The sequence below is a fragment of the Notamacropus eugenii genome, chromosome 1 (assembly GCF_028372415.1).
Source record: "Notamacropus eugenii isolate mMacEug1 chromosome 1, mMacEug1.pri_v2, whole genome shotgun sequence".
Classification (NCBI taxonomy): Eukaryota; Metazoa; Chordata; class Mammalia; order Diprotodontia; family Macropodidae; genus Notamacropus; species Notamacropus eugenii.
Window position 1 is genome coordinate 291,585,297 of NC_092872.1, and position 13,407 is coordinate 291,598,703.

General features: G+C 45.3%; 1 protein-coding gene across 3 annotated transcripts in view; it reads left to right on the forward strand.

Moving 5' to 3' along the window:
• The window catches only part of ADGRA1 (adhesion G protein-coupled receptor A1), a 282,987-nt gene that overhangs the window by 91,253 nt on the left and 178,327 nt on the right, over positions 1 to 13,407 (forward strand). For all 3 annotated transcript variants that reach the window (XM_072629136.1, XM_072629134.1, XM_072629135.1), the window contains 2 exons: positions 3,627 to 3,698; positions 12,684 to 12,755. In XM_072629136.1, coding sequence (XP_072485237.1) covers positions 3,627 to 3,698; positions 12,684 to 12,755 — 144 coding nt within the window. The remainder of the gene's footprint in view (positions 1 to 3,626; positions 3,699 to 12,683; positions 12,756 to 13,407) is intronic.

The window sequence follows — 13,407 nt, forward strand, 5'->3', positions numbered from 1 at the left end:
CTCAACATTCCCCTGAGACCCCTGGGCCTGCACCTTGATGGCACAGTTGGTCTGGCCTGGTCTAGCCCACTCTCTCATTGGATAAGGGAGAGATGCTTTTGATGGCCATTGCTCATGAGTCAGGGAGGAGGAGGAGGAAGAAGAAGAAGATGCCTATAGAATACCTACTGTGTGCCAGGCTACACCTGGCACTTTCCAGTCATTCTCCTTGGATCTTCACAACACCCCTGGGAGGTCAGCATTCTCCCCTCGACTCTTTCCAACTCTCCTCATTTTTATTGTGGTTCAGTTGACTCTCCCTGACCCTGTGTGGGCTTTTCTTGGCAGGTCCAGGAGCGTTTGCCATTTCCTTCTCTGGCTCATTTTACAGAGGAGGAAACTGAGGCAAACAGGGTGAAGTGACTTGCTTAGGGTCACATAGCTGGTCAATGGATGAGGCTGGATTTGAACTCAGATATTCCTGAGGCCAGACCCAGAGCTCTATCCACTGCACCACCCAGCTGCCCCTGGAGGGAACAGGGATTTCTCTCCCAGGAGAAGGGCAAGGCAGAAAGGGTGAGGAGAGATTCCCATGGAGATGACCATTGCCTTCTGACATCAGGAGCTAATGGAGGGGCTTCTTCCTCCCTCCTCACACATCACCCAGATCTCTCCTTTAAAAGAGCTCTCCTTTAAAAGGGGAGCTCTCCACCAAGGAGAGCGAGCCCCTTTCTGCGCCCCAGGATCTCAGGCTCTGAGGGGCAGAAGCTCCATCGCCTCCAGTCTGAAAGGGCCAAGTCTACCTGTGGTTGCTCCTACTAAGTGCCCATAACCTGGTCCTGATCCTTCACCCAAGGTCCCCAGCTACCCCAGCTGTGCACCCTTGCCTCCGGGTGTCACGTGATTTGTTAGGAGAGCCCTGGTTGGTCCCTAATCCTACTCACCTGGCCTCTTTGTTAAGCACCCCTCCCCAGGCCTGCCACTTTTATTTTCAGCCATTGCCCACCTGTGATTTGACTGAGAATAGCCCTGCTTTGTACCTGGCTCTGGGCTCCATCCTGGGGACAAAAACTAAAAAGTTTAAAAACCCACTTTCTGCCCTCAAGGAGCTGACAATAGTATGTTGCAGGTTGTAAGCATGAACAACACAGAGGGAGATCAAGCCCAGGGCTTGGAGAGGAGGATCATCTTCCTGCTAGGAGACCTGAACTTCCTGGAGAAAGAAGGGATTTGGTGTCTGGACTGGGCAGGATGGGAGAAACGCATGGCTATGATAGAGTGGGTCTGGGGAGCCCAGTTTGGCAGGAGACCAGATGTATGAAATCCGGCTGAAAATCCTGTAGCTCAGGAGAAATGAGGCAGAGCTTGGGAGCTGTGGGAGAGTTTGGGGGCAGGAGATGCTCTATAATAAGATTTATACATCAGGAAGATGATGTGGACAGCAGTGTGAGCGATGGGTCACTGAGGACACACAAGGAGGCTCTGGCTGCCTGGTTCCTGTCTCTCTCTCTCATATTCTTTTCTATTTATTCCCTATCTTGTCTCCCAGCTCTCACCTATCCTCTGCCCCACCCCCACAGTACCTAGCCCAGTAGTATGTGCAAAACTGGTACTCAATTAACATCAAATGAATGAAAGATTGACAATAAATGAAACCTGCCATTGATAGATTGACCTTGAAGATCCAAAATCAGGTTTGGGGAAAAACCGCATTTGTGGTGAAAGCATGGACTTGGAAGGGCTAGACTGTGAGCTCGGGGCGCCAACATTGAGCACATGTCAGCAGGGGTAGGAGAGGTCATGGGGGCAGTGCAAGCCCATCCAAGTCTGGAAGAATCCCCAGACACAGGGCATCCCAGAGTGACAGGGCACCAATGCCCTTTGTAGATGTGCAAGGAGACACTACAAGCTTCAGAGAGAAGATGTATGCACAAGCTTCTTGGTTATCTCAGAACTTGTTGTAGGAAGTGCATTTAGGGTGAAAGTTGGAAAGGTCCCCTTGGTGTTTCAGTTTGGAGCTGGGACCTACACCCCTAGGGCAGGGGTCTGGGAAAGTCTGTGGGTGCCCTCTCACAGGCATGTTTTTAGACACATAAAATATATATCAAAATATAGTTATCAAAATATGTTTCTTATAAATCAGCTCATGAGCCACCAGTTAAGACCCTGCTTTAGAGGGAGTTATGGTCTATAAGATCATAGAGCAGTTAACCCCTTTCTCTTCTGGTGAAGGGGGTAGATGGGGGCAGGGCAGGGCCATAGTCCTAGAGCCAGACTTGGGCAGTGATGGGGAGGGAGGTCATCTATACAGACAAGAGCCCTGGTCAGCAGGTGTCCTGGGGAGTCATGTATACAGACAATAGCTCATACTCCCAAAGCCCAGATCTGGGCAGCTGGTGTCATCCACGACTCCCTCTGGGTCAGGCAAAGTTGACCTCCTGGAGACCGATTGAGCAAAGTCATGTTAACAAAGGCATCTGACAATTTTCATCTTCAAATTGCTTATTTTGATAATGATTTCTGTTTAGAGAATATGGACTGCCCTTTGACTTGTGACTATTTGGGGCCCCAGAGGCCACTGGCATTGGAAGATAATCATTTTGTGCAGAACATTTTGCCTCCATTGTGTGGGAAGCATATTGATGCTCCCTCCTTTTGGTATGAAAGCACCTCCACTGGATTCTTCACCATATCTTATATGTGGCAAGCAGGGACCATCCAAGCCAATTTGTCTTAATTCAGAGGAATAGGGAGCAAAGACCATCAAAGAAAGGAAGGGAAGGGTCTGGAGACCACCACCTCCCTGCTGAAAGTTACCCCATCAGTGTCTTCAGTTGAATCCTGGCCAAACAGGGAGTAGGGAGGGGAGCCTTGTGGAAATGCCTTAAATATCTGGAGGAGATGGGGTGGGAGTGAAGGAGTGAGGAAAGAGAGGGGGGAGGGAGGAAGCAGAGAGAGGGAGGGGGAGAGAAAGGGCACAGGGAGGGAGAAGGGAAGGAAAGGGTGAGGAGAGAGGGAGGGGAAAGGGAGTGAGGATGAAATGAGGAGGAAGGGAGGGAGCATTTGCCTTTGCAAGGAGGTATCCTGAGTCCTCCACAGGCAGTAATTCATCTGGGTCTTCTCTGGAGCCGGGAACCCCCTCCCAACCATCATACACATGAAAACCACCAAAGCAACTGGAGCCAAGGCCCCACTGCCTCTTGGTGCACCTCCTGGTTGAGCCTGGGACTACCAAGAGGGTCCTGCTCCTGGAGGCAGTTTGCTCAGACCCAGAACAGCCTCTCCTCCCCCCATCCCAGACTGGAATATCAATGGTGGGAGTGGGTGGGGAAGCACACCCCGAAACCTAATTGCCGCCCTCATCAGGGCTGAGGACTATCAATCCTCATGATGTCTTCCCTTGTTAAACAGCCTCTTAACTCTCCCTCCCCCCCCCCAAAAAGACCTGAGCTAGTCACTGGCCAGTCTGCCCTGCCAAGTATATCCAGGGCGATGCAGCAGAAAACCTTGTCTTTCAGTGCAGCAAGCACTGAGTGAAGTGCAGTTCTGAAGACTCCCTGACCTGTGTTCTCTCCTCAAAGTCTGTGTCTGCCTTGTTCTCGGAGGCCAGGGACTGATCGCACCTTCTCTCCTTCTCTCCTCTCTAGGGACCTGAAGAACAATCTGATCAGTGTGGTGGAACCCAGAGCCTTTCTTGGTCTGCCACAGCTCAAACGGCTGTAAGTACCCTCCTGCCCCTGCCCACTGGGGCGAGGGGAGTTGAGGGGATGAAATGTGGGAGTCAGAGGGCCTAAGCAGCATTCAATCCCTTCCCTAGACCTGGATTAGCTGTGGGACTCTAGTCAAGTCATTTCTTCTTTGTGTCTTAGTTTCCTCATGTACAAAAATGGGGCAGCAAGGGGTAGGATGTTGTTGTTGGGGCAGCTAGGTGGCTCAGCAGATAGAGTGCTGGGCCTGGCATCAGGAAGATCTGAGTTCAAATCTAGTCTAAGACTCTTACTAGCAAGTCACTTAACCTTTATTTGCCTCAGTTCCTTGTCTGTAAAATGGGAACAATGGAGAAGGAAATGGCAAACCACTCTGGTATCTTTGCCAAGAAAACACCACAGACAAAAGTTCAGGGTTCACCTAGAGTTGGGAGCCACTGAACAACACTCAAGCACTCATTCTGGCAGGTTTCCTGCACTGTGAGTGTCCAGTGATCAATGCCATTGTTCATTTAACCAATCACCTTTTACAAGGAGAAATAAATTGAAATATTGAAAATAAAATTAGAAGAATTTAGCATTGTCCTTAATCGGAATGTTGAACAACAGCCCTAAGGAACACAAATAATCCTCTCTAAACATTTTTATTAATTTATTAAGGTAAAGAAAGAGGGCTGGTTCTAGATGTCTAGAACGGTCCAGGCCCAGTCATACAACCAGTCAGGGACGCCTTTACATAATATGCCTGGCAACCTAGAGCCAATAATGTTCAAAATGCATCCAAGTCCCTGCTGTTATGGTTGGGAGATGATACATGGCAGGTTCTTGAATGGGGCTAATGGTGGTGATCGTGATGACATTCGTGGCTTGAATGGGGTTAGTGATGGTGGCCATGATGATATTGACAACTGAATATATAGGTTTGCAAAGTATCTCTATGGATAAGTCACAATCTTCTATTTCATGGATGAAAGAATGGTTTGGTGGCCAGAAAGCCAGCCTCAGAACCAGGAACCCTGGGTTCAAGTACCCCCCCACCCCAACACCCTACTCACCATTCCCCCACCCCCCACCACATACTAACTTTGTGATGTGATCCCAAGCAAGTCATGGAAGCTCCAATAGGAGCTGCCTGCACCAATGTAATCATACCCCATTCAAGAACAAATCCATGTCTGAAGCTAAAATTGTTCAGATTTCCCCCTACGAGTGAATGTGAAGTCATCCGGGCATCCATATAAACTGCATATAAGACATAGAACATGTTCCACTTCCCAGGTTTGGTATCATGCCACTGGATTTATTACTAACTATTGAGATGGACAATGGAAAGGTCTAAGATATTTAATGGATGTGACCAGATTCCTTCCTCTACCTTCTCCCTCCCTCATAGCCCTCTCATCAGGTGCTGCCCATCAAGTTCAATTCAAATCCGAGTCTCTTCCCCCAAACCCCTTGCAGGGGCAGCAGCCCTCTCTGATATCTTTTCTTTCCTGAACTGTTTAGTATCTTCTGCTGGAAGGAATTAGTATTTAATTGGCTAATTAAGTGCATGACCTGTTCTTGTTCTCTGTCTGTTTCATTGATTTTATTCCTATCTTATCAAGATGATATTAAGCTCCTTGAGGACAAAGACCCGACTGAGGTCATCAGTCATTTATTAGGTGCTTGTTACATAGCAAGACACTGGGGATACAAGAATGACAAGAGAAGTTTCTGCCATGGGCTTCCACCCTAATGGGGTATGCAATATGTGATCAGATGGTAAAATGCATGGTAATTGGAAGATGGAGAATCATTAATGGCTGGTGGGATCCAGGAAGGCCTCCTGTAAGAATCACTGAGTCTAGACTTGAAGAGATGGCTTTGATTCAGGGAGGGCAGCCCTGGTCTAGAGGATACATTGTGAAATGCATCAGCCCAGAAGGTCCGGGGATTATCCCACAAACCTGTGTTTCTGGGATCCAGAGTGTGTGAGGGTAAAGTTATGAAATGAGTTACAAAGGTGGATTAGAGCTTCAAATCCTAAGCTGATGGTCTTTTTTTTTCTTTGGGAGGTAATAGGAACCTACTTGATCCTTCCAAAAGGAGGAGGAATGTGCTCAAAATGAGGTCTTGGGAATATTATTTCAATAATGTGATAATAATTATTGCTGGTATATGCTTCAAGATTTGCAAAGTGCTTCACAAATATCATCTTATTTAATCTTCATAACCACCCTGGGAGTTAGATGTTATTATTATCCCCATTTTAGAGATAAGGAAACTGAAGGGGACAGCAGTAAAGGGATTTGACAAGAGTCACACAGCTAGTAAACATGTGAAGCTGGGTTTGAATTCAAGTCTTCCAGACTCTGTTCCAGGGTTCTATCCACTGTACCCCCTAGAAGTCAGTTGTGAGGAAAATGATTGGAGAAGAGAGACTCTGGAGGAAAGCAAACACATCAAAAGGCCAGTGCTGTTTAAGGGAGAGCCTTGCTTGAGAATGATCATGAGAGTGGAGAGAAAGGGATGAATGTTGAGATGTTGTAGAGAACCAAATCAAGGATTCCTCTGAGACTGTGAACCTGGATGAGGTTGGTGATAGACATGACAAAAATAGGGAAGTGGGATTTAGGGGAGAAGATGATGGATCGGTTTAGGACATGCTGACTTTGTCTTTGGAGCCATCTCCAAAGTTGTCTCCCAGGCAGAAGAACTCTGGAGGATCCTTGGGCAATATTTTGAAACTGAATGATGTAAACCCTAAGACACTATAGAAATCAAAATAAAATCTATTCTTGACTGAGAAACTCCTCTTTGAAACACCCAACATATTCTTTAAGCCTTTGCTTAAAGACCTCAGTTAAAGGAGGACCCACACTCAATCAAAGCAGCAAGTTCAGCACCAGACAGCTCCAATGTCAGGAAGTTTGTCCTTGGATGGAGTTGAAATCAGCCTCCCTGTGGCTTGTGTCCTCTGCCTCTCAGAGAGGTCCTTGGAATTCCCCAAAGTGGCTTCATGTCCCATTCACTGAGACTAACATAAGCAATGCTATCTCTGTTCAGTTGTCCGACTCTTCATGACCCTATTTGGGGTTATCTTAGCAAATACATGACTGGCTTGCCATTTCCTTCTCTAACCCATTTTACAGATGAGGAAGCTGAGGTATACAGGGATAAGGGATTTGCCCAGGGTCACACAGTTAGTAAGGTTTAAGGCCAGATTCGAACTCAGGGCAGACACTACCTGGGAGCGGGAGAGGGAGCAGAAATTGGGTGCATAAATAAACCCACAACCTTCACAACTGAATCCCATTCTCTGTCTACAGGATTTTGCTCTATGACATGGTCAATCCCCCCAGTGATGCCCCCACAGCCTGATCATCCCATGTGGGGCTTTTCTTCCTTTCTGGCTTTTTTCTGTCCTTTTCCATGGGATTCCAGAAAAGATGCTAGGAATCTTCTTTCAGCTCTGTGCACAGGAAAAAAGAGCCTGCTAGTGAGCTGACCACTTTTCTAGTCACCACTTTTACACCCATTTCTTACATCAAACTTAAATGAAAATCCTTTGAGAATCAACCCAAGGATGGTCACAGGCATCAACTAGTGTCCAGTCTTTTGGCTCCTTTGGCAACCAGGGTGTCCCACATTTTCCAATCAGAGATTAAAACACCACCAGAAGAATGCAGGCATGGGAAATATGGCCCTTTGTTTGGGAGATAAGGTTGAGGGCATTCAAAGTCCTTTGTGGTACAGGACATTCCATCCAATAGCAGGGTTTTTTAATGAATTGATTGGTTTTTGCTGATTTTAAAAACAATCTTTTTAATTTTTTTTCCTGAAAAATTATTTATTTCAAAGGATTGCTCTCTGGAGCTGGGGGAAGGGGAAGGATACTGGTGGAAGTCTAGGCAACACAAACTTCAGCAATAAAAACCTACTCTGATAATGGGCTAGTGTGATATTTTCAAGGCAATTCAGCCCAATTTTGTCCTATTCAATTCGGGCCCTGGGTCCTGATCCATTCTTGTGACAGCTCTAAGGCACAGAGATGGATGATCCAGCTCAAAGGGCAGTCTTTCCAACTGCATATTTGCCCAGGCAATAGCTCTTCTTTATCCAATTGACTTTTTTCTGTGTGGAACAAACTCCTTTCAGCCTTCATAGATCTGAACCAGAGAGCTCTATAAGGTTGATGCAGCAAGCTTAGGTCACCTTTACATCTGAGCACTTGCAGGACCCACCCTGGAGCCAGCTGCAGTCCAAAGCCACTCCTAAATGTCAACCTGAGACCCCCAATCATGCTCCTGCCTTCTGTGTACCATGGCCTCCCAAGCCCTACGAAGACATACTTTACACCTCTTGTTCCTGACCTTGACCTCCGAAGAGGATACAATGGACTGTCCGCTGCCTCTGACAACAGCTTGCTCCAAACTATCCTCCTCCTGTCTGCCCTTCAGCTTCAGGAATCGGGTCCTGCCGTCCTTGAGGGCAGGGAATATCTGTTGTGTTAGTATTCCTAGCACTTAGTGAATGATGCTCATTCATTCATCTCTAGAGAACCCCTCCTCAGAGCTGGCCTTGGTCTGCTTCTCTCCTTTCTCTGCATCGCTGTCTGCAGGCTGTCTCCCCTGCTGCCATGTGAGCTCCCTTGGCACAGAGTTGGTTTTTGCCTTTCTTCATACCCCCCCCCCCACTTAGCCCAGTGTCTGGCACATGGCAGGTGCTTGTTGACTGATTGGTGAACCTGCCTGGTGTTTAATGCTTCCTCACTCATCGTAATAATAGAAGGATCATGGCTGTCATAGCCCCTTTCAAAGACTCTTTTATGATCCCACCAGGTGCTTTGGAGACATGTTTTTGGAGGAGAGCCTTAAAGGCAGCATTTTCTTTTACAGAATTTTGTGCTTTTTTTAATGCCCACAAACACTCAGCACAATGAGACCTAGGATTCACTACTCTTTTGAGTCATTCATATGACTGTAAACGTGGGGTCTTCTCTAGACTTGTTTATGCATGCCTGTCTGTTCTGTTCTCATGGCTCCATCAAAGATGACCTTGATGGAAAGACAATATATTCTCATAAAGATTTTGTTGAGATTGCAAAGCAGATACAGAGGTAGACTGTCATTGGAGCCCTCTCAACTGCCTTTTCCCCCCCAAGAGGAATAACGTTGATAATTCCCCCAGTTATTTGGTGTCCTCCCCTCCTCCAGAGAGCTTTAGAATAATCCCTCAGAGTCCTTCAAATTGTGATGCCTCCAGAACATCATAAAAAACAAGGAAACAAGTATTTAAAAGCAAAGGAAAGGAAAGGAAAGCTAAGAGAGGAATGATTTGATTGCAAGTATAGTAGACATCGAGTAAACAGGAAAGAGGGAGGGAGAGGGGCAAGGGAAAAGGGAGATCTGATATATCTACCTGCAAAAGGGTAATGGGCTAAGGTGGGGGCACTGAAAAGCCTATGAGGGTCATTCGGCAAGTGTAGTTCTATGGGTGCCTATGAGTCAGAGTTCATATGTTTACAAAATCCAAGATTGGAATCAGGTTTGAGATTGTGTGTGCTTGGGGGAGGGTCAGCGTGTGGACAAAAGTCTGGCAGTGAAGGTTTGTGGCTGATGATCCAGGTGGACTCTTTGTGTATATAAGGCTGGTATTATACTGACCCTAGAAAAGTAAGTCAGGTCATACCTTTGACTGGTAATTCAAACAAAATTACTGAATGGGAGAGGAAAAAAGTAATGTATTTTATCATTATCATCACCGGTATTCATGGTTTCAATTCCATATAAAAAGGAAGTGAATTTCAGACTGGTTAATAAAATGATACCAATTGGAAACATACATACATTCATTATTATTATTATTAATAAACAATCTTAAGTGTTAAAAAAAAAGCTTGGAAACTCATGTAGGAAGTTGGAGTGTTTACCTTGCCATCAGGAATCCCTGGATTCCAAGCCTGCCTCAGATAGTCATTAGCTGTATAAGCCTGGGTGAGTCATTTCATCTCTCTCAGCCTCGGTTTCCTGGGATGAGATAATAATAAAACCTACTTCATAGGGTTATTGTGAGGATTAAGCGAGAAAAAATGTAAAGCCCTTAGCAAATGTTAAAGCACTATGTACTCTGTCTCTCTTGCTATCTCTGTATCTGTCTGTCTGTCTCCATCTTTCACTCTTTCTCTCCATATAAAATCAACTGACTCTAGAAAATAAGGAGTTGCCCTTATAGTTTGAGATAAATGCAGATTTAATTCACACAGCAGTGAGAGATAAAAATGGCAACTCTGCAAGGAGAGGAAGTGTGACAAGATAAATTGAGTTCTGGATTTTGAATCAGGAAATCTGGACTTGAATTCCACTTTAGCTATGTAGAAGGGTCACTCTTCAACTTTCTTACCTACCCAATTTTTCCTATTGTCCAACTATCATCCATATCTATGAAATGGAGAAAGCTTATCCCCCAAAGAGTAATCATGGTTACTGATACAAAGTCATTAAGGAAAATATAGTCAAATAGAATATTATATTAGAACAAAATATATGATCATCCAGTTGGATTTCTGCCAATAGTTTAATATTAGACAAAAATTCATATTAAATCTCATATTGTCAATAAATGCACAAAATGCCTCTATTAAGTACAACATATATAGATATTAGAAATACTATGAAATGGAATTGAATCAATTTTCTTTATTAATAGCAATGACAGTAATAAACATTTATTAAGTACTTACTATGTTCCAGGGAAGTAGCTATTGGATAGAGGACAGAGTGAATAGAGCACTGGGTCTGGAATCAGGATAACCTAAGTTCAAATCTGGCCTTAGACACTTACTAACTGTGTGACTTTGGGCAAGTAACTTAACCTCTGTTTACCTTTTCCCCTGGAGAAGTAAATGGCAAATCACTGTTGTATCTTTGCAAGAAAGCCCCATGGATGGTATTGGTATGATATGATCCAAAAGCTGGACATGATTGAATGACTGAAAAATAACTACATGTGCTGTGCTAACAGGTGGGAATACAAATATAAGCACAAAGAAAGACAGGAGTAAAAGTCGAACTCCATGAAAAAAAATGGAGAAAATAGCTTAGAATAGAAGCCAAAAAACATTAGCAAGCAGTTGGCAATCATAAAAACGAATGGAAGAGGCAGAACTAAACAATCCAATGAGAATACAGAAGATACTAGGGAAAAGCCAAAAGACAGAAAAATCTGAACCTAAATTAGTTATATTTTAAAATGGATCTGAAAAAGAACTTTTAGAGAGATAATTTAAGAATCATACTCCCAGAAAACAACAACAACATGATGAAATAAATATGAAATCTGAGTAGCTATTTAAAGAAATCATAAAACAAATTTCCTAGAGGCATCAAAGCCATGGGACAGATGTACAAAATCTACAGGATTACATAAGATAGGAACCACAGGTTTAGTTCCCTGAGAAATGTGATTACCAAGTTCTGGAGCCTATAAGTTAAAAGGAAAATACTTCAAGCAATCATAAAGAGAAAGGAAGTTGAATCAGAATTATGTAATATCATCAATGAGAGAGGAGAGGAAAAAATCGGAAAATGCTTTCAAAAGAAAATGACTTACACCCAATAAAGACTTATCTTGTAAAATTGAGCATAATCTTTTAGGGGGAAAATAGACTTTTCATAGAATCAATGACATGCAAACATTCCTTCTAAGACAAGAGAAAATCAGAGTTGGATGGGGTCTTTGAAATGCAAATGCAGAAGATTCAAATTGAAGGAAATTCATTTTCCATCCCCCAAAGACAGAGATGGGGACACTAATTCTGACTACCTCACTAAAGAGTTATAGATAGGGTCTAGATGCCCGAGCCATTGTTAGATTTGTTCCAAGATGAGGATTTTTTTAAAATTATGATAATATTGCCTGTTTCAGGCTAGCTAGGCCCTGTTCAGCAGAGGTCAGAGGGATTGGTGATCTTAGTCAGTCCCTCTCTTTTCCCTGACTTTGGGTTTACCCTGGCTCTTTGCTCTGGGGTTGCTCCTTTTGTGGTCTCTGGGACCACATGCTCCAGGGAAGAGAGGTCAGGGGAAGTCTATAAGGGGGGAGGCTACCACTAGGGGTACTACATGGGGCTCAAACTCTAAGTACAACTATTCATATGAGGAATCTAGCTCTAGTGTAGAGGCTGTCTTTAGGTATTGGTATCTGAAAGATGTAAGTCCCTGTGCCTGCCAGGCAGCTGAGACCCAGAGCTGTCCTGGCAGACTCAAACTCATCCTGCCTAGTGTATTTGGGCTCTGGCATTTGTTTCTGTCAGTCCAGCCCTGGATGTAACCTGTCGGGGACTTTGCCTAGTTCCTTGTGCAGACTTTCTAGGAGGCAGACTCCACCTTAGGAGCTTCCTCTGGGAGCTTGTTTTCCTAGGAAGCTGTTTCCTCTCACCCCATCTTCACCCCTCCTTTCTTTCTACCTTCATGAAGTAGCCTAGGGGAACATTATTCTGGGAAAATTCCTGGCCACATCTTTGGCACCTTCTCCTCTCTCTTGCCTGAGTTTCTCCCAGGTATAGAAACAGTGGGGATTGGGAGTGGGCTTGGGGACCCACAGCAAGGGCTGAGAGGCCACAGTACATTTGGAGGAGAGCGCAGCGGCATCCTTACCCTGACACCTCAGCCCTGTACACGCCCACCCCAAGATGGGAGCTGGTTCCACACATGGGTATCTTCTCCACATCATGTTCAATCTGTTTGCAATACCAAAGGCAGAGAGATTCAGAAAGGTCAAAAATCGTGGCTCAGGAAGGAGGAGATACCTGCCTTTCTGCCCTGCCTCCACCCAGACACCAGTCCTCAAGAAGTCTCTATTTGGGACGAGAGCACGGGACCGAATGGAAGGCATTGCTATTTTCACTTAGCAGAGCAGATCCAGCCTGTAGTGACCAAGACTTTCTGAAAGGCTCAGAGTCAGAGGCTATTCCTGAACCAGCAGAATGAAACAGGACAATGTTGTCTCTCCCCACAGGGATCTCTCCAATAACCGGATTGGCTGCTTGACCCCCCAAGTGTTTGCTGGACTCAACAGTCTTCACAAACTGTGAGTACTGAGCTTACCAGATGAGGGGTGTGGGCTTGTGCTTTCTGACTGCCCCTGAGTCTCCTGAGCTGAAAGGGCTGGAAGGAAGGACACAGGAAGGAGCCTGGCCAGCTCCTAAAGAAGAGGCCTCTGGTGAGCCTTGGGAAGGCCAGAGAGCAGATTGCAGGCAGAGGCTTCCAGGTGCCATACCTCCTGTACCTGAGTGGGGCTCAGGGTCAATACTTGAGCAGGCCAAACGGCTGCTTGCTGTTCCATGTCATGTGCAAGTAGTGGTTACACCTCGGAACTCAAACATGGTTCTAGACACCTCCTGAATTCCATCTCGCAGGTCCTGACCCCCCTCCCCTGCAAAGGAGGGGGGACGGAGGAGCCCACTCAACTACAGAGCAGGGAGGAAGGCCCCAATTTGACTCCCATCCAGCTGTAGTCGGTGTGCTATTGTTTTGGTGCTTCTGTCAATGTCGTCACCTCCTTGTGTACACTGTTTTCTGGGTTCTGCTCACTTCTCTCTGTATCAGTTCACAGAAATTCTCTCTTGCTTTTCTCTGTTCATCTGCTCTTAAAGCACATTAATATTTTATCACCTTCATGAGCTGCAATATGCTTCTTCCCAATTGCCCAGCACCTGTTTAATTTTTAGTATTTTTTTTGC